Source organism: Rattus norvegicus, chromosome 13, assembly GCF_036323735.1.
Source record: "Rattus norvegicus strain BN/NHsdMcwi chromosome 13, GRCr8, whole genome shotgun sequence".
Lineage (NCBI taxonomy): Eukaryota > Metazoa > Chordata > Mammalia > Rodentia > Muridae > Rattus > Rattus norvegicus.
In genome coordinates, this window is record NC_086031.1 from 67,158,489 (window position 1) to 67,180,243 (window position 21,755).

The 21,755-nt window shown below is 43.4% G+C and overlaps 1 protein-coding gene across 1 annotated transcript in view; it reads left to right on the plus strand.

Annotated features, from left to right (window-relative positions):
- Window positions 1–19,706, plus strand: part of Colgalt2 (collagen beta(1-O)galactosyltransferase 2) — a 104,644-nt gene extending 84,938 nt beyond the window's left edge. The window contains exons 7-12 of the mRNA NM_001427297.1: window positions 2,139–2,215; window positions 6,191–6,297; window positions 11,531–11,663; window positions 12,682–12,809; window positions 15,952–16,158; window positions 17,684–19,706. Of these exons, the coding sequence (NP_001414226.1) occupies window positions 2,139–2,215; window positions 6,191–6,297; window positions 11,531–11,663; window positions 12,682–12,809; window positions 15,952–16,158; window positions 17,684–17,960 (929 nt within the window). The 3' untranslated portion in view covers window positions 17,961–19,706. The remainder of the gene's footprint in view (window positions 1–2,138; window positions 2,216–6,190; window positions 6,298–11,530; window positions 11,664–12,681; window positions 12,810–15,951; window positions 16,159–17,683) is intronic.
- The last annotated feature ends 2,049 nt before the right edge of the window (window positions 19,707–21,755 follow it).

The window sequence follows — 21,755 nt, forward strand, 5'->3', positions numbered from 1 at the left end:
ACAATAGTGTAAAACAGTAGTTCTCAACTTGAAGATCGGTCGTGACCTGTTGGGAGATTGCATATCAGATATCTTGCTTATTATATATTTACATTAAGATTCATAAGAGTGGAACATTACAGTTATGAAGTAGCAATGGAATAATTTTATGGCTGTGGATCAGCACAACATGATCCCCAATGATAAAATTGGGTCTCAGGATGGTTGAGAACCACTTCTCTAATGGTTGTGTTCAGTAGAAACAAGAATTGTCTCCTTCACAAGTAGAAAAGCACAAAGCAGAGATGTGCATGTGGTTGGCTTTACGAGTTTGGGGGGAGAGAAAAAAAATCTAATTGGATTCTGCATATTTTCTTGTACTTGGGAAATCTATTAGAGATTCCAGAAAAAAAAATCATGGCATGAAACAGATCTCTGAAACACTGGAAGTGAATTTAATGTTGGAGCCAAGTCTTATGGGGTCACTTGCCAATTTGGTAATATGATTTGTCACTTTGAAGTGATTCACGTAGTGAATTTGTATGGCATGTCTCCTGCCATGGTCTTTTGGATGCTGAGTGAGTGCTCAGTTGCTTATAACCAGCACTAGGGTCTTATAAAACAAATGTCAATGGCAGAGAATTAAGAATGTTTACAAGGGAATGGCTAGTGTAGTAAGCGAGGTAAGGAGTTTGAGCAGAGTAGACAAGTTATAACAATAAGTTTCTAACTCCTTTAGTACACTGAGATATGGAGATATGAGATATGGAGAATTTGGAAATATGCTTCCTGGAAGAGAAGATTAGTAGGAAGCTGAACCTTGTTAAGGTGATTATTAGTTTCAGGAATTTCCTGAGACTTGGGAGTTGTTTATTTCCTGAGTCCCAAGAGAGAATCCTGGATAGAATGTTTTAATTCAGAGGAAACAGCCACACAGCAATCACTATCAGTTCTGTTTGTATGACCGTGGGTGTCTCTGTGTATATGTGGTATATGGATCACGTGCATATGTGTGCCCCTACATGTGGAAGCCAGAAGTTGATATTTACGGCTGTCCACATATCTCATACTAAAATTAGAGCTTGCTGATTGGCTGAACTGACTAACCAATGAGTTCTGGGTATCTGTCTGTTTCTCCCACTCTGCCTCAGGAGTTACAGCTGTGCACAACTGCACCTGGTTTTTACATAGGTGAATTTAGGTCTCCACACTTGTGTAGCAAGCACTATACCAAGCTATCTCCCCAGCCTCACTGATAGTTCTTTAAGCACTTCAGCAATCAACTCTTAAAATTTTTGTCATCTTATCATATGAAGAAAAATAAAATTAATACTTGAATTTATATAAGACTAATAAATCTTCCAGGCCTTCTCAGGTTCTTTACCAAAAGGATTCCCAAGTATGAGGGTATATAGTATATAAACATGGCTTTTTTTTAAAGCATCTAAGTAACATTTAAAAATGTGTTACTTGACACAATGTCCCTCCTACCTGAAATGTTTTATTATCCTTGGACCAAGTTCTGAGATGTGAACCAGCGCTTAGAGTTAAGCTGGGGTTAAAACGGGAATTTCACACACCTATAACCTATTTAGATAGGATAAAAGTGGTCCAGACTTTGGTAGTTTTAAAAGAGTAGAAATACCATTCTTAAAGGGAAAAAAATTATGCTTGTAGTTATTTTCCCATGGATCTCAGTAGGTAACAGTTATAAGTATTTACTGTCAATATACTGAATAGATTTGCATGCAGGTCTCATGAGAGATACATGTCAAGTCAAGCTATATATAAAGAACTTATTCCAAACTTACATATAAAGAAACGGATCTCCAAGGCCTTCTAGGCGAAGGGTTGGATTCATGGGTCTGACTCCTGAGCCTTTTCTCAGCCATCACCCTGTACTACCCCCATTTTATTCTTAGAATGAGTGCTAATGGAAATGGAGTGAATGTTTCCACTTGCAAATGGACAGGTGTTCTGAAGCCATCGCTCTGACCATCAGGGTCTCTGTGAAGCTACTCAGTCCTGAGGACTTCAGAACAGTTGTCCCCTGCCCTTGTTGTCAAGCATGATTGTCAGTCCTAAAGACTGGAATGATGGTAGGATTCTATTTCTTGACCCTTTCTCTAATAAAGCACTCTGTTTCTTCCATTTTCTAGTTGACCGTCCTCCAATGGAGCCTTCCCAGTTTGTGTCAGTTGTCCCTAAATATCCAGACAAGATGGGGTTTGATGAGGTAGGAAAGTTTCTCTCTCCCTCCCTCTCCCTCTCCCCCTAACCCCTCCCCCTCCACTTAACCCTCCCCCTTCCCCTCCTCCTCCCCCCCAGTCTCTATCATTATCCCTCTGTCTCTGTGTGTGTGCTCCTGCCCTTATGTGCACATGTGTGTTAATATGCACATGTGTGCAGAGACCTCTGTGTTTATGTTGGAACAGAAGACAGAGCCTCTGTCTGAGTGCAAGCAGGCAAGCTTGGCCGCTGGGCATCCTGCGGACTTCGGTTTGTTATCATTCTGTTTTCTGGTCTTCACGAGGGACGATCATAGAAAATTGAACCAGAAAGGATTATTTGGCAATGAATGCAAATTTGCTATATAATTTTACCAAACTTTTTATTGAGGTTCAAGGGTAAGGCATGAAGAATAGGTTTTGGGTTCCGGAGGACATTAACTTTATTCTGCTATAGTTGCGTGGATGGAAACTATTCTAGGATATTCTATGTTTCGTTTACTTTTCTTCCGTGGCAAAAGGTTGGAGGGCAGAGTTGAAAGAAGTAATGAAGAGAAAAACATGTCCTAAAATTCTGTCTTTCAGCAGGCAGGAACTTTATAGTAGTTTCCCTAGAGCGGTATCTACTGTGCAATCATATATATATATATATATATATATATATATATATATATATATATCATGGCAGAGATGGGCTTTCAGCTCAGTGGTCGAGCACTTTCTTCAGATAAGTGGAGCCCTGGGTTCAATTCCTAGCACAATAGAAGGGGAGGGGAAGGGAGAGAGAGTGGTACAGGAGAGGGAGGAAGAAAGGGAGAGAGGGATGAAGGAAGGAGGGAGGGAGGGAGTTAAGGAAAGAGGAAAGAAGGTAGGACGGAAGAGAGGAAGGAAGGAAAGAGAGAATAATATAAAGAGGTGTTTTTCTCGTAGTGTGTAAAATGGTTGACAGGGCCAGAATCCGAGTCTGTGCCATGAGCCCTTCACGGCCCCTGATGTGGTTACTGGTCAGCGCTGAGTTCTGTGGTCTGGAGCTGTGACCTGCCAGGAGTCCAGGAACTGAGACAGAATTCTTCCAGGGGTTCTGGGTTTAAGCCAAGCATTGTGCTTTGAGCTCAGTCTGCTTTTTGGAAGAAAACACCTTATCGCATTGGAACGTGAACATCTGTGCCCCCAAACCATGTTCATCCCAAGGAGCCAATGGAACTAGGAATTGGGATCTCTGCCACAAAACTGACTTGACGCTAGACCTCCAAAATTAGGAAATAGGTGTTTTATGAATATCAAATAGTGATTGTGCCATCTCCACAGAAGGCAGGATGAATTTAAATGTAGCAAAGTATAAATAGAGCCTATTAAGTCTATTCCTATTTGCTAAAAATAGGAAATAGTTTTCAAAACTGTCGGGTGCTACAAGGGTGGGCTGACCGGCACCACAATGGGGGTGGGGGTGGGGGGACCTCCCACACAGTGGCCTCTTGCTGAGTAAAGGTCTCCTTCCCGGAGGCTCTGGCCTCTCTTCATTTTCTAAGAAGGAGAGCCCATGTGTCTTTAGTATCTTCCTCTGTCCCCCTGGCATCACATTTCTGTAAGGACCAGTTCTCAGCAAATGAAATAAAATTAGGACCGTCTTGGTTCACCTTGGGCAGGACGTGGTGTGTGTTAGGCCAGCCCTAGAAAGTGAGGCAGGCCGAGACTCCACTTTCCACAGCCCAGGATAATCATCTCTCTGTCTGCAGCAGACGTGGGCTGTGGAAAAGAGGTGTCAGAGGTCTTTTCCGCCCTCCAGTACTGTGGCCTGGTTGCTAGTGTCTGGCTGTATTTGGCACTTGACTCTGTGCTCTGTTTACTAAGTATGAGCAAGCCGTCTATGCTTTCCCTTCATGGCTACTGAGTTTACTGCCTTTGCCCTGGCAAGGCCCAGGAAGGGACTATTATTTACTAAAAGCTTCCTCGACTGGAGGCCTCTGGTTTGTAGGGGACGTTTTGGATGCTTCTCTGTTTATTTCGCTTTGTTTTGCTTTGTCTCCTTGGGTGACCTCGGAGGGCCCGGTGAACGCACAGAGGATATGCTGTATCCTTCCTTCCTGTGTCTGTAAAACTGGGGATGGAACATAGCCCTTGACAGTCAGGATTCTAAAGAAAACGAAGCATGAAAGAAGACGGCACACACTTAAGCTATAAAGTCCCACATATATGTCACACAGAAATTATGGTGGATTTTCTCTTGTTTTATTAATAACTATCCAATTAAGTAATCCAAGAGGTAATCGAGTCCTGCCCAGCACCTTCCCTGCCCAGCGTTGCTGGAGTTGTTGCAATGAGCATTCTGTTGCTCCCAGAACTCTACATGCGAGCAGAGACGAGCCTATCCTACAGGATTGAGAGCAGACATGTAAAATAATATTCAGAGTGACCACTGAGTCTGGCTCAGCTCGATTACACAATAGGAGTTTTTCACAAGTCTCATAACGTGAAGCCAACTTCATCATAAACCAATGTGCACAAATTTTCATATGCACAGGGCTTGAGGGCTGGGTTTGCTCCAACCCCTCCTTTTCCAAACAGCAGAGTTAAGTACACAGAGGCTTTCCCCAGAGTCACGCAGACAGTCAGGAGGCAACGAGCATCCTCTGCCCTGTTCCTATGGGTTTCTCCTTCCAGGGACGCAGCTTCCTGATGGCTGGTAACATCTTCCAATCTTGAATAGTTTAATATTCAAAATCAATTCCTCACTGCTTGCAGCCAGAGGCCATTCCTCAAGTGCTAACTTATGCACTGGTAAGAAATTATATGGCTGAAAGCACTTGCTGCCAAACTAGAAGACTGCCCGATTGTCCTCTGACCTTTACGGCACCCACGGCCACGCAGTTACACTGTATACACTAGTTAGTTAGATAGATAGATAGATGATAGATAGATGATAGATAGATAGATAATAGATAGATGATAGATAGATAGATAGATAGATAGATAGATAGACAATTAGACAGACAGAAAGACAGACATATAGACAGACAAATAGGTAGGTATAAAATGTTAACTTCCCCACCACAGTCTTCATGAGGCTTTAGTTGCCTTACAATGTCTACATACTAGTACTGCTATCAACCGGGCATTCCAGGCCAAGGTGAGGGGTACGGGTAGACTTGGCCCTCACTCAGAAAGCCTAAACCTACACCCCTCCTTATCCTCAAGCCAGCAGATGCCCTCTATTGAGCACCCAGTAAAAGCTCATGTTTTGTAGTACCCTCTCCTCTGTCAAGGGTAACAACCAGGGGAATGGGCCCTTTCCTTCAATGACTTTATCCTTTTAGATCTAGGGAGTTGAAGACTCCCAGCAGGAGAAGAAAAAAAAAAAAAGCTTGTGGGACAGAGATCTTGATGTTCCTTCTGGAAGTTTGGAGATTAAAAGCACGAAGACTCAGATTTTTTTCTTAGTTTTTGAAAGCTGTTAGCGCTTACCTAGTGGATGTGAATCATGATGCTGCCAAGCATAGTATGTGTGGAGTGGAGCCGCAGTGGCCCCATTCCCAGATGAGGAGACTGAGGCATGGAAAGAAAAGGCCTTAGACAGACAAGCAAGTGGCAGTATTAAGAACAGAAGTACGTGGGTGCATTTAGCCATCTGGCAAACCACCTCCCTCCTTCTGACTCTGTGCATACAGTTTAATTCACCTTTGGCCTTTGGGGTGATTATTTTTTGAACTTTATTTTCTCAAGAGGAGAGAGAACACGTTCGTCAGCGGCTATCAGGGAAACAACAGGTTGTTAGGTCATTGCTGATGGTTTCATTTAAAAAGTAGCTCCATTCTGATAAATAGCGTTTGAACCCTGTCCCCACTCAAGACGAAACCGTGCCATAACTTCCTTCCCACCCCTTACCCTACAAACCCCTCTGGTCCTCACATCCATCTTCCTAAGCTTCCGTTTTCCTAAGCTTTTCAACCAGCGTTGTTTCTTTGCCCTTTTTTATCCCGCTTCAGATTTTCATGATCAACCTCAAGCGCAGGAAGGACAGGCGGGACAGGATGCTGCGTACACTCTACGAACAGGAGATTGAGGTCAAGATTGTGGAGGCCGTGGATGGGAAGTGAGTCCTCTGCCCACCCCTGACAGGTGTGGTTGGAGCAGGGTGGTGCCTTGGCTGACTGAGGAGTCCTGGAGGGAGGGACCTCTGAGGCTCTTACCATGGAGAGAGACCTGTGAGAGAGATGGGCTCAGGAGCAGTGATGTCAGTTTTAGCCTGGATCGTGGGCCTGGGACCCACTCCACACCCAGTAACCACTGAGCCTCACACCACTAAACATGATCACCCAGTCCCTGGCCATTCTCAGAGCTGTGGCGGTTCCCAACTTTCTCTCATGTAGTAGAGGATATGTGTTTGAAACCATGTTCAGGTCTGAAGAAAACAAACGAAAAATAAAGGTCTATGTGTCCTGTTGTGTGAGACATCTAGATACTAGATGGACCACGGTGGCCATTTTTCCTGAAGCTGTGACAGGAAAATCACACATATCTAGAACTGACTATAACCTAGGCTAACCTTGTACTTGTAATTCTCCTGTCTCAACCTCCAGAGTACTGGGGTTTACAGGTATGTGTCAGTTTTATCTCCTACATTTAAGCCTTTCATCTATGTTGAGCTAGTGTTTTTATATGTGATACGAAGGAGGGATTCCCTTCTCATTTCCATACGGTCGCCTTGCTTCCCCTACACCACTTATTTGAAAACTACACCTTACCCTCTGAATTCTGGGAAAGTTCATCAAAAATCAGCTGACCGTAAATGTTAGAGAATGCCCCTGGCCTTTTAATCATTAAGTTAATTTATAGATCTATTTAATAACAGTGGCATATTGACTTAATGGCAGTATATACATATACATACACATCATATACATACATACACATACACATGCATCATATACATATACATCATATACACATACACACACATCATACATCATATACATATACATACACATGCATCATATACATATACATCATATACATCATATACATATACATCATATACATATACATCATATACATATACACATACATCATATACACATACATCGTATATATCATATACATATACATCATATACATATACACATACATCATATACATATACATCATATACATCATATACATCATATACATATACATACACACATCATATACATATACATCATATACATATACATCATATATATCATATACATATACATACACATACATCATATACATATACATCATATACATCATATACATATACACATACATCATATACATGCAGTACAGACTTTCTGTATAAGGAAACATGAGTCCTGCACCTTTGCTACTTGTTTAAAAGGATGTTTTGCCTATCATAGACCTGAGTTTCTGTGAACTTGACTGTTATCTTGTCAGTATAGTTTACATACACACACACACACACACACACACACACACACACACACACACACACACCAGCTTGGATGTTGATAGGAGCTGCACTGAACCTACAGGTCAGTTGAAGAAGTGCCAAGACTCATAACAAGTCGTTTCACTTATTAGATAAATGTCCATTGTTTAAATGAGGCTTCGTTGCTTTTAGTGTGTAAGTCTTTAATTTACATCGTTAAATTTATTCTTTGGCATTTGTTGACGCCATGGTAATAGACTTTAGAATTATCTCCTTAATTTATTGTTTTTAGTATTTATTGCAAAATGTATGGACACTATAGGTTGTTGTATACTGATCATGTATTCTGCAACCTTCAATTCAAATTGTGTGTTGTGCATGCATGTGCATGCATGCTTCTGTGTGGGTGCATGCGTGTGTTCCTGTGTGTGTATGTATATGTGTGTGTGTGTGTGTGTGTGTGTATGTGTGTATGTGTGTGGGCATGCATGCTTCTGTGTAGGTGCATGCATGTGTTCCTCTGTGTGTGTGTGTGTGTGTGTGTGTGTGTGTGTGTGTGTGTGTGTGTGTGTGGGCATGCCTGTGTACACGCATTGCTTTGGGTTCTCTGTAGGCAAGGCCTGTCATTTACAATTGAATGAAGCATTATTTCCTCCTTTGTAATCTAGATAGCGCTTATTTCCTTGTCTTGCCTTACGGCCCTGGCTATTGCTTTGAGCACAACATTCAAAGGTTATGATGACAGCTGACATTTTGATAGCCCTGATCTCAGAGAGGAAGCATTTAGGTTTTCTCTGTTAAGTACTATACTTAAGGTGCAGTTTTATCAAGCTGATGATGTAGACCTTTTATTACTGTTTCCATAAAAAAATTTAATTTTTTTAAAAGATTTTATTTATTTTATATAAGTGAGTGCCCTGTCACTCTTTTCAGACACACCAGAAGAGGGAATCAGATTGTGTTGCAGATGGTTGTGAGCCACCATGTGGTTGCTGGGAATTGAACTCAGGACCTCTGGAAGAGCAGTCAGTGCTCTTAACCGCTGAGCCATCTCTCCAGCTCCTTCCTTAAAATTTTTTAACATGAAAGTTCAAATGTGTCTCCCATTGGGATGACCCCATAGCTTTATTTTTTTGTCAACTTGGTGCATTGATTTTATAGATCTTCACATGTTAAACTATACTTGTAACCCTGGAAAACAAATTCGCCTGGTTCTGCTGTATAATCCCTCACCTCTGTGGCTGAATATTATCCACTATGTTTTCTTTAAAATTCTGCATTTGTATTAATAGGAATATTGGCCTGTAGTTTTCTGGTTTCATTTCAGATAATACTGGCTTCATAGACTCTTTTGGGATCAGTTCCCTCCTCTCTCTCTCTCTCTCTCTCTCTCTCTCTCTCTCTCTCTCTCTCTCTCTCGTTATTAGGAATTTGTACATATTCTTTAAACATCTGGCTCTAGGCTTTTCTTTGAGGAAGATTTCAGATTACTAACTCAACCTATTTTAGTTGTTTTAGATTTATTCAGAATTTCTTAAGCTTAAGTAATTTCAGTAATTTTACCTTTGTAAAAATTTGCCCATTTAATGTGTTGTTTTAATTTTGGCAAACAAACATTTATGGTATAACTGTTTTTCCTTCTACAAGGTCAATAGGATACTTGGTCTTTCATTCTTAATTTTAGTAATTTAATAGTAGTAAATGGGTATGTTTGCTCTTTATTTGTAGGTTTAGGTAAAAGATTGCTGGTTTTGTTGGTTTTTTTTTCAAATAAATAGGTGTGTGTATATGTGTGTATTATGTGTATGTGTGTGTATGTGTGTATGTATGTGTATTGTACATGTCTGTATGTGTATGTGTGTATGTGTGTTTGTGTATGTGTGTATGTGTGCATATGTGTGTGTGTTCTGTGTCGTTTTGTATTCTATAATGTATTTCTTCCACTATAATTCTTACCATTCTCATTTTCTTTTTTTTTTTTCTTTTCTTTTTTTCGGAGCTGGGGTCCGAACCCAGGGCCTTGGGCTTGCTAGACAAGCGCTCTCCACTGAGCTAAACCCCCAACCCCCATTCTCATTTTCTACTTGCTGTGAGATTAATTTGCTTTTTTTTTTTGCTAGTGTTCAAACGTGGTTGGTTAGGTCACATATTTTCCATTTAATTAGAAGTTACAGCTGTAACTGTGTATCAAGTACAGTTGATGAGTTATAATATCCTATGCTTTCATTTGTATCAAAATATTTTCTATTTTTCTTCATGATTTCCTCTTTAGCCATAGGTTGTTTAGAAGTGTGTTGACTTCACAGGTTTGTGAATCTCTCAGGTTCCTTGGTTTTGATGTTCCAATGTGTTGTTTTAATATATGGAGGTTTGGTTTGTACTCTCTGGGGTCTTCATGGGCTAGCACATGGCTTTCTTAGGGAATGCTTCAGAAACACTTGAACACATGCATATTTTGCTATCAGTGAATGGACTACAGATGTCTGTTAGGTTTAATTGGCTTATAATGTTGTTTAAGTTATATATATATATATATATATATATATATATATATATATATATGAACATTATGTCTTCCTAAATGACTTATCATCTTTTGTTGCCTCTAGGATGTATTTTCTCTGTGGTTTATTTCGTCTGATATTAATACAGCCCCTAAGTTCTCTTATGGCTTCTGTTAACATCACGTATCATTTCCCATCCTGTTACTTTCAACATGTCTGTGGTCTTTATTTAAATATCTGCTGTCTTTGCAGACAGCGAATGAGTGGATCATTTAAAATCCCTTGTTGATTGCAATGTTGAAGCTGTTTGCCTTTAGTGCTCTCTCCCCTGGCTTAAGGCTTAAAGTGGGAGGTGAGACAGTGAAGAGTTTGGGCTTTTTTATTTTTCTGGGAACGTTTACAGCTTTGAATATAGTTTTGTCTCCCAGATTCTCTAAGATAAGTAGATATTTTCAAAAACCCATGTTATAAATATGTTATTCCACACTTTTTCCTTTTAACTGCTTTGGGTAGCCTCTCATTAGACCTAACTGGCAATGCTATCCAGGTAACTCCAATGTTAAAGCCACTTTGCACAAATCCTGCAGAGAGGACAATTCCCAGAGAATGGATGCAGAGTCCAGTCAAATAAAGACAGCTCTGAGAATGGTTCTTCTGAAGACTGTTGGCTTGGAGGAGGATGGTGTCGCAGAAACAGGTCCTCGGGGAGTGCCCGTCCACCCCGTCACTTTCAGTGGCTACCCCACCCCAGTTTTCACATTTACTCCTGGTTCTGTGAGGTGACTGTTTTTTCAAAGATGCTGTTGGGCCAGGGAGAAAAGAATTCAACTAGGAAAAACATAAAGCCCACGAGGCTGACAGTGGTTATAGACACATTGTGAGAGCCTGGTTGATTTCCAGAGTTTTAGAAAGCTGACTGTAGCCATTTTCACCAATGATCCCTCATTTGAGGAATTCATTTGTGTTGTTTTTGTTTTTCTTCTCGTTTTAGTTTAAGGTCTAAAGGGAGGCCACATGACTGCAGTCCACCTCCCCATTCCTTCCTGCCCTCAGCCCTTTCAGAATGTCCTGTGCCTATCAATTGCTTTTTCTTCATTAGAAGAGTGCTTTTTCAAGGGTTTTAGAAAACCTGTGGGGGAGAAAACGTGTCGGGCCCTGTGAGGATGTATACATGTAAGAGAGGCCAATTTTTGCCTTAACCGCGTTCATAATGCTACTGTGGTACATCAACCTGGCAGGCATGGAGAGAATTATAGGAAACCGAGAAGTCTTTCTCCGTGTATAGAGAGGCTCTGAGGAAACATTCGGTCTCTTTCTCTCTCTTTCCCCTTGTCCCCTTCTTCCCCTCCCTGATCTGGAGTGGGGACACATTGACCTAGTAATCTTCATGCGTATCCTTCGTCATTCAGGGCACTCAACACAAGCCAGCTGAAGGCCTGGAACATTGAAATGCTCCCAGGTTACCGGGACCCCTACTCCTCCAGGCCCTTAACCAGGGGTGAAATCGGTTGCTTCCTTAGTCACTTCTCTGTCTGGAAAGAGGTAAATATTCTTTAGGGGAACACTCTGGTCATGAGGGGAAGGGAGACTGGAACTTCCCAGGTGAATTAGGATCAGATGCAGGAGAGCCCATGACTGTCCCGGAAGTAAGCTTGAAAATTGCTCTTGCTTTGTGCATTCCATCAGCCCAAGGCCAGCAGCAAAGGCACTAGGATGGTGGCCTTAGTGCCACATGGGACAGTGGTGGGTGAAAGTTTTCACATTGTAGGAACTTTGTTTTCCTGAGTTCCCTTTCCCTGTAAAGAGGAATGTTTTGTGTATGTCTGTCTTGTTATTACCTATCAAACGAATTCATGCAGGAATCACACAGAAGGCACGTGAGACAGGGTTAGGCAGGATGGATTCTTCTCACAGCAGGCAGAAGGTTTTAACTGTTTTCAGGTAAGAAGAGGCAAAGCTGTCACTGGACCCTGTGTCTTATACATCAAGATACTGTTGGAGCTGGCACTGAATCTCATGAATAAGGGTCACTTCCCACAAGAAGGAGATGAACACAAAGGAAACAATAAACCTCTTGGTGCCTTCTCTCCTTTAATGATCCAGTTTCGACTTGTCTCTTCTTTTTCTATGCTTTAAGTAAAATGTTATAGAAAAATATAGAAGTGCATAGATCAGAAGATAGTCAATGAAATGGCACACATAGAACAAGACACCCATGTTGATCAATTCTGAGATTAAGAAAAAGGTGGCAGGCACCTGAGGTGCCCCTTCTGTACAGCCTTGGAGTCACCATCTCCCCAGGGTAAACTTCATCCTGGCATGTGACAGCATGGCATGACCTGTCTTTGAACAACACAATGCATATGACCTCTCGGTGTTGTGTCTGAGAGATATTAACCTGCAAGGTTGCTACCATATAGTCTCGTTGCTATAAACATGGTGCAATCATCTATACGACCTGCTGTCAATGGATATTTTCTTGGATCTAAGTTATGGGTTTCTAAAATAAAAATGGGTATCGACGTTCTCACACAGTGTTCCCCGCTGATGGCCTTTACAGGTTATTGACCGAGAGCTGGAGAAGACTCTCGTCATTGAGGACGATGTGCGTTTTGAGCATCAGTTTAAGAGGAAGCTAATGAAGCTGATGGATGACATTGACAAGGCTCGGCTGGACTGGGAACTGATGTGAGTCACAAGGATGGGTAGCTCTGAAAGACAGCCTTTCCCAAGGCACAGAAAGCCCACCTCCCCAGCTGGTAGGAAATGCTGTCAAGCTTCCTTCCATTTACCTGGCTTTTACACCACAGATGTTCCCAGAAATAAGTAGGAAAAGGTTGGGTGTCTAACAGGGGAAAACACTGACTGACTGCTGGGCTTGTGATGGGAAGCCAGCCTCACTCAGGGAATGCTGGCTCAGAGCTGGTATAGCTGGTGCTTGGTCTCTTGCCTCTGAGCTAGCATCCTTTCCTTTTCCTTCCTTCCTTCTATCCCTTCTCTCCACTTATCTCTTTTTCTTTATCTTTTCTTCGAAAAATAAGCAACACTTCCTGTTCTTTCCAACGAGACAGAAACGTCCCAAGTTTTCCAACTGTGAATCTAAGACAACCCTGCCCAATTCGAGCTCCTTTGAAACAGCCCAGCTTTCCCTGCTCTTCTGTCCTCAGCTGGGAAGATAAATTTGGACCCTGACAGAACTCCTCTTTTGAACTTAAAAAGAAATTCAGCAATGGTCCAACTGACTAGGAAATAGACCTCAAACATCATACTATGTAACAAAAAAAGGCCTCCCCTGTCAGGGTTGTCATGCGATCTGTATTCTGAGCAGTCTGTTAGGATCACAGTTCTAGGCTCCAATAGTCACCGTTCTTCAGCCCTTCTGCATCTGTGCCTATATAGCCTGTGGTAAAAGACCACGCCCACGCAGACTGGAGGCCGTGTGCTTACGTGACACACTCAAAGGCAGCTTTGACTGATGCTCCATCATCACAGAAACACCATCCGGGACACCTAAAGCAGAGAGTCAGCATGCAGGTCTGCTCCTGGGTAGCATGGTTGGTGCGTTCTCAGGACAGAGCGTCACCAGATCCAAGAAGGAAGGACAGCTGTCCTGGTGAGGATAGAAAGAGTCCAAGAGTATCCTAAAATGCCACAGATTCATCTTTGAAAGAACCATTCACTACTTCAGTGAAGAAGTGCAACTCAAACCAAACACAGAAGCTAATCTGTCCATGATTAATAGCTGTGTTGTTTACAGAGGAAAAAAATAACAATAAATCAGGACACTCAAAACAGTCACTGGACTTCTCTGGGGAGGTTTTTCTGTTTTTGTTTTTGTCTTGTTTTGTTTTGTTTATTCAGTGGAAAATACAGTGTGGTCCATATATGTTATTTCAAATTTTCTGACCACACTGAAAGGTTAAAAAATAAATGAGGCAAAATGAGTTCTATTTCTTATGTTTTATTTAACCAAATATATCTAAGTATCACTATTTTAGCATGCAAATAATATTTTTAACCATGAATGATATAAGTTTATGGGTTTTGTGCCATCTTCAAAGGCCTGTGTGTGCTTAAACTCAGAACACATTTAAACCCAGAAAATAAAATGTCAACTGTTAAACTCTAATCCTACCAAATAATAATTTTGCTTTGCAGGAAAAAAAGCATTTTGCATATATAAAATATTAAAATTTAATTTATTTTTAAAATTCATTTTAAGTGTTTGAAATTATAATATACTTTCATCATTTCCCTCCCTTTCCTCCCTCCAATCCTTCCCATGTAGTTCTCCTTGTTCTCTCTCAAATCCATGGCCTCTTTTTCTTTATTGCTGTTTCATAAACATATATATGTATGTACATATATATGTATATATATGTATGTATATATATGTATATGTATATGTATCCTAAATATATAAATATTACTTGTTTAGTCTATAGAATGTTACAGGTACATATATGATTTCAGGGCTGGCCACTTGGCATTGGATATCCAATTTGGGGGTGTTATGGTTTGTATATGCTCAACCCAGCGAGTGGCACTATTAGAACGTGTGGCCCTGTTGGGGTGGGTGTGCCACTGTGGGTGTGGGCTTTAAGATCATCCTAGCTGCTTGGAAGTGAGTATTCTGCTAGCAGCCTTCAAATGAAGATGTAGAACTTTCAACTCCTCCTGCACCAGGCTTGCCAGGATGCTGTAACACTCCCACCTTGACAATAATGGACTGAACCTCTGAACCCGTAAGCCAGTCCCAATTAAATGTTGTCCTTGTAAGAGTTGTCTTGGTCACGGTGTCTGCTCACAGCAGTAAAACCCTAACTAAGACAGGGGTTTCTTCCCAGGGTTGGGGAGACTTCTGCTCTCAGTATTCCTTAGTTTCCTGTAATTCTTTACCTACGGCTGAAACCCCATGAGATTTCCCCCTTCTGTGTCTATTGGTGCTGTGCTTGCTCAGGTCTCATTTAGACAGCCATGTTGTTGAGACTTTGTGGTGTAGCTTCCCTGACATTCTTAGGAGATGCAATCTTACAACAGACATCCCACTCCTCTGGCTTTTACAGTCCTTCCACCCTTCCTTCCTTGATGTCTCCTGAGCCTTACATGTAAGAGTTGTATTAGGGATGGGTTAGTCAGGGCTGGGCTCTACCGCACTTGAGAAAGTCAGACTCTAAGGACTGATGCTTGAGGTCCCTAGAAGAGCTGAAAGCAGAATATGTTCTTGTTCTTCAGGCCTCTGTGTCCTCTTCAGCTCATGAGCGGAGTGTAAAGGGGAAAGACTTTCATTGTCATTCAGACTCCCCAGAAGGAACCCTTTGGGGCCCCTCTTGGGTCTCTAGGTCCTCTGCTGCAGACTCTTCCTCACCCACAGCCTTTTCTATGCTGTTTAGCACCAGCATTTGGAAAGTGGTACAGAAAGAATCCAAGGCAGAAGCTCTGGGGACATGAAGACAACAAACTCAAGATTCTCACATCTGGTTCCTTTTGTTCCTTCCCAACCTCTAAACACAGCTGGAAATATCATCCCAGGGAAACCGTCCAAGCAACTTTTTCATCTCTTTGCATCTTCCCTTTCTGGCCTAAAGACAGACCACTAGGCCTGAATACTTGGGGTACTGATAAATGGAGTTGGGAAACTGACTTTAGGAGGACTGATAGCAATTACAGATACCAGTGGAGTGATCTCTGTGGTGATAAACATTAGGAAAAGACACGAGAGTTCAGGCTTTAAAACATCTCTTAAAACTAAATATGTGCTCTGTTCTTATAATATTCAGTATCCTAATATTCAACTTGGAACTTTCCTCCTCTTCCCATCTCCTTACAGTTACATCGGTCGAAAAAGAATGCAAGTCAAAGAGCCAGAGAAGGCGGTGCCCAATGTTGTAAATCTCGTTGAAGCTGATTATTCCTACTGGACGCTGGGCTACGTCATCTCCCTGGAAGGAGCACAGAAGCTCGTTGGAGCTGATCCCTTTGGGAAGATGTTGCCAGTGGATGAGTTCCTGCCAATCATGTACAACAAGCATCCCGTGTAAGTCTCCTGCCACAGTCACCTGTCCCTTAGACACATACTGTTCCTAGATGAAGCCCCTGGGTAGAATTTGGTGCCTTTATAGTTGTGTGGCTTTCCTAAAGAACCCTTTTACAATCATAACCTGGAGAAGTCAAGTAGACCTTTGAACAGACAGAATGGATGAGAGAGGAGGTGACTGCCTTGTGTAATCCTCTTCACTACTCAGTGCATGGGACAAGGGTCTGCTCAGAATCTGTTTGTCTATGTTCTTCTGTCTTTGTAACCTCACACACCTGAAGCTAAAGGTCATTTCTCTTAAGCCACCCTAGATTTATCCTAGGGTCACTCTGCTCACCCCGTGTGCGTGTGGACCACTGGGGAGTAGTGTGCATATCCTCTCAGTACTCACACTCCGGGAGATAACATGGACCCATGAACGAATCACCATGATGTTTCATGACTCTAGTCACAGAGGTGGCAAGAAATTCAGGGGATGTGGAGATGGCGTCTGAGCCAGATAGCAAAGGAAGCAGGAATCCAGTGCTCAAATCCCAAAGGCCCAGTCGGCTGACCTGACACTTATCAAAGGGTCTAGTAAATGATGGTTGGTTACCTCTTATTCCCCACAGTAGGCTATGAGCCCTTGGAGGCAGGAAGAGCCACACATCTCCGGGTCTTTAGAGTATGTGTAATAGCTGCCAGCTATGTAATAGTAAACCAGTGTTTCCTAAACTCATGATTGGAACAGGAGGCCAGGTTCTAACCTTGCTTGACTCCTTCTCTCAGTTGCTAAGTGACCTCCAACTCTGACCTTTATTTTAGCTGTTGAGGCTCCCACGATACAGCCTGCTCGTTTTGTCACCGGTAAAGATGGGGCCCTGTGCCATCTTTTATGCCACATACTTTTCCTCTGTTTCCTGACAGAAACATAGTCAAGCCACTCTCTCCTGAAACAGAAAGGAACGTAGTACTTAGTTAGTACTTATCTCTCCCATGGATGAAGATACTGTATTGGTATCCTCCACAGAACTTTCAAGAAGCCCTTGGAGGAAAGTGAAGCTGTCCCTCTAGCTTTACAACTGCATAGAGCCAGGGCAGGAGGAAGAACTGGGTGTGATGGCGCCCAGTTAGCATGCCTCCAAACCTTCTCCATAGCTTTTACTCCGTTGCTGCTATCCAGGTCTCAGATGCCTTCGTTGCTTTATCAGTGCAAACAGGAACGGAATGCTGATTGGGAATTGATCAGGTTTATTTATCCCTGTGAGTCCAACGGAGTTGAATTTTCACCTTTCACTCACTAAACTGTTCTAGCCAACTACAGCAGGTCAGGCCTGGCCCTTTGGCTAGTTTGTACAGATCTTCAGAACACTTTAAAGAAACACTTTTCCTGTTTGTAGTCTAAGGTTCTCCACAACTGACTCAACTTTATAAAGCAAGGAATTAGCTTTTACAAAGGCAGCTTCAGAGATGACAAGTAGAGTTCTCTGCCCTCCCCGTTCCCTGAGACTTCTGCCCTCATGTGGATTGCACCTCTCGTTTACAGGGCAGAGTACAAGGAGTATTACGAATCCAGGGACTTGAAAGCCTTCTCTGCAGAACCTCTGCTCATCTACCCCACACACTACACGGGCCAGCCAGGCTATCTGAGCGACACAGAAACGTCAACCATCTGGGACAATGAGACAGTGGCCACTGACTGGGACAGGACACACTCCTGGAAGTCCCGGAAGCAAGGACCCATCCACAGCAACGCCAAGAACACGGAAGCACTACCACCGCCGACCTCTCTGGACACTGTGCCTTCAAGGGACGAACTCTGAAAGCTGCCTGGGTGTGTGGTCCACCCGGTTCATCACTGTCTGGGTTTTCTAAAGAGCTACTCATCTGTTTGCTCCATTATAGAGACGGCAGTCGTCTCATCAAGTGGTTTGATATGATTCACCAAAATTATATAATTTGAATAGCGAAGAGCAGAGAAATTAAAAACCAAATTCCCTAGGAAACCATTGCTGAAACAGCAAAGTTAAACTTCAGTCTAAATGCCCAGTTCCTCTCACTAGCCATAGAACGCTGTTAGCCCCACTGATGTGGCAATGTGGCTCATAGACTCCTCCAAGAAATGGCCTCCCCAAGCTGTCACATCAGTAGGAGGGCAGTCAACATGGACAAGCCAATGGACCTTACTTACTAACCTGAGTGGTCCGTTTTATGTGGTGGATGTGACCCTGAAACCATCAAGCCAGCTAAACTACATTTACTTGTCTATTTGATGTTAGACAACAGGTCTATGTAACAAGTGTCTGGGGTGGGGAAACCAAGTCATTAATCTGGCTTTTGTTCAAAGAAGCTCCGTCATGAGCTTGTTGAAAGGGGACGCTTTATTCCTGGCTTTATTATGGAGTAAGTAACTGGCATGGTCTGAGACGTGGCTCTTGACCATCATGGCAACTTCCATTCAAAACGTCTAGGTGCCGTGTGGCTATAATAGTTAGATATTTATGGGGGAAAGAGCTCAACCTTTGGCATTTGTATTGTGGCTTAAGTCCCATATGTCTATTTATAAAGAAAACTGTAATATATACAGCTTGTGAGGGAGGGGGTGACCCAAAACCTCACACCTCATGCGTCACCCCCTCACCTGGGGATGAACCGCACGTATGGGTTTAATCACGTCACTGTCGAGAGGCAGAACGCATTTCAGCCTCACTGTCGTCCTTGCCTTGGATTTTCATTATGTTCTGAATTATTTATTTTACAAATGTGGGGAAAAAACATTGTCTGTAGGGTGAAGCAGATGTCTCAGACTCCCGTTGCAAACCGGGGAATGTCAGTGTAGACACCTGGGTCCGACCATCTGAGTTGCCTGAATTTCCCAGCTTGGCTTTTGCAGGGAAGACTGCTGTTGACAGGCTTCCAGTCAGGAGTAACTTATTCCCCAGTGAATGTAGGAGACATTGGTCCAGACAATAGATTTAAGTCAACCATCTACAGCTCTCAGAGCCAAAAAGCCTAAATAGAAAAATGTCCCCTAAAACTCCTTCCTAATTCTTCCTAGGCTAAATTTATGTCAGGTGCAATGCTGGACTGTGTCACGGTGTCCAGATTCACAGCCAGCTGTCTGAGAGTGTCTCTCGCGCTTCACCTCAGCCGCCCTTCCCTCCTGGTTCAGTCTTCTCGACTGAAGCTGAGAGGCCAGGCAGCTCCACTTGCCTCTCTCACCTAGAAAAACAGAAAAGAGCATTGGGGAGCTCAAGAGGAACCCTAAGTGATTCCTGAGGTCTCCTCGGGTGTTTGGCGTTTTGTTTGTTTGAATGTGTGCAAGTATGCCTGGCTTTAACTGTGTCTTAAAGGGGTGGGAGGCGGCTGGGGTGCTGGGAGTGGAGGGAGACTGAGTTGTGTATTGTGTTGTTGTTGTTGTTGTTGTCTTAATGGGGAATTTTCCTCCATTTGCCCTGTCAGCTGGTCTGACGGATTTAAGAATTTTCATTCTTAAAAGACATCGGATTTCAATTTTTGAATCTTAGATTAGGACCTTTCTAACTGTGAATAAAGTTCTGGTTCTCTTAGTTTCGTCCAGCCTATGTTTCTGCCTGCTCAGATCTGAGTCCCTCGTAATATTTTCATGTACTGTTATAGACCATGGATCCAGTTCTTTAAAAAGCCATCTTTTTAGCAATCCAGATAATCTGCCCTGCCTCCCTTCTGGTCTTCAACTGAGACACCTTGCGGTGACACTTGAGGTCTCCCAGGGCTTTGCCTCTATCCCTAGAGTCTGTTCTTGGTGCCTGAGAGGGCAAACCATGTGGATTCCTCTGAGGATCTGACAAACAAGCCTGACCTTGATAGTGTAAGTGCTGCCTGCTGCCGTGTGGGCTGCCCGTGGGCTGCCCGCTGCAGTCTGCAGAGGACTCATCCCTGAGATCTTTTGGGAACCTGAAGGAACAGGCATCCACACACCCTGGTCTGTCTTGCTGTGCTGCTTCAGGGTAGAGAAATGGTCAGCTACATTCCAGAGCTCTCCATAAAAAGAAAAACAAAAACCTTATTTCTAAATTATGCCTGCTGCTTGCTTGGCTCTTCAAACCCTTGCCAGCGACCAACACTACTGGGACTTCCATGTGTGCATTGGAGTGTTGAAAACCAGAGAGCATCAGGAACTGTCATGGGATCCCAAGGCAAATGGGACAGGGCAGCTACTGCCCTGCCCAGGCTGTGGGAGCTGCTGTGGGCAGACAAGTACAGTTGTGCAAGCTGGCTGGGTTATGCCTTATGTTCCAGGCAGAAGTCTCCCCCTAGAGGAAATTGAGGGTATGGCGTATGTTCCAGGCAGAAGTCTCCCCCTAGAGGAAATTGAGTGTGCCCACTGTTCAGTGCTGTGCTAACACTTGGTCCATCCAACCAAGATAAAATGGTGGGGAGAGTGACTCCAGTATTTCAAATCAAATTTCCCCCCAAGTCTCCAGAACCATGTGTGAGTACGGCCTGGCTTCAGGCCCTGTTTGGGGAATGGAAACACTCAGGGGACAAGGGCAGGTCCCCACCTTTGTGGGAGTCCAATAAACTTCGGAACCACAGAGGTAGGTAGCTGTATTTTAGAGAGTAGAAGAAAACAAATGGGCTGGAGGATCCTGGAGGATTTGATTCTGCTGAGGAAGTCTGCAGGCGATGAGGCCAGGTGTGGTAGTTAGAGGTGCTTTCTCAGTACAGTGAAAAGAGGCCTGTGAAAGACCATCCAGAGTCAATGGGAGAGTCGGTGGGAGTGCCGGGTCCAATGATGGGACAGGACATAGGTAATACCAACAGGCTGACTTGCTTACATTCTGACTGTGAAGACAGGCTGCTGTTTTGGGAGGAAGTCTAGGAGTCTAGGTTTGGTTGCTTTCCTGACAGTGGAGATGATTCTGAGATAAAGTTGGTGCCTGAAGCCAGAAAGGTTCCCATTTGAGCACAAACCTGTTGACCTTACTGTTTCTTGTTGACTGTTGGGGCAAGTGAGTAAAGATGGTGTCCCAGGAGGCTTTCCACAGTGTATGCCTTCACATCCTCCATCAAATAAGGCAGTATGAACAGCAAGGATGGTCCCTTCATCAAGGCTTGCTGTAGGGGAGGCCTTCATTGGAAAGAGCCATAAGAAGCCATTTCCTCTCCCAACCCCTGCATATGCTCTTGGCATCCACTCTGAATCAGGCTGAGTTCAGCTCATCCAGGGCTCTGCTTTCCTTCCCTGTGGACCAGGACCTTGGTTCCTGACTCCTAGTGGTTCAACGTAGGTGGTGCCCGGTACACAGAAGACCAGGGAACCACAACATTTTCCCAGACTCTGCTATTTCTCCTTCTGGGAAAATGTGGGCTGTGGACCACCATCTGGACTTCGTTCTGCCTCCTCTGAGTGGCATAGCTGTGCCCGAGCACCCAGCAGTGGGGCGGGGCACAATAGGACACCACAGTGTTTGGGAAACTCTAACCAAGGAGGGGACGGGAATGATCCACAAGTGATCACCTTGACTGATAGCAGTTTACGATGGAGTTAGATAACAAAATAAAGCTGAAATGAGGCAGGTGTCTGAGAAAATGGAGTGCAGTGACTTACACCCGAGGACAGGCAGCCCTGGGGG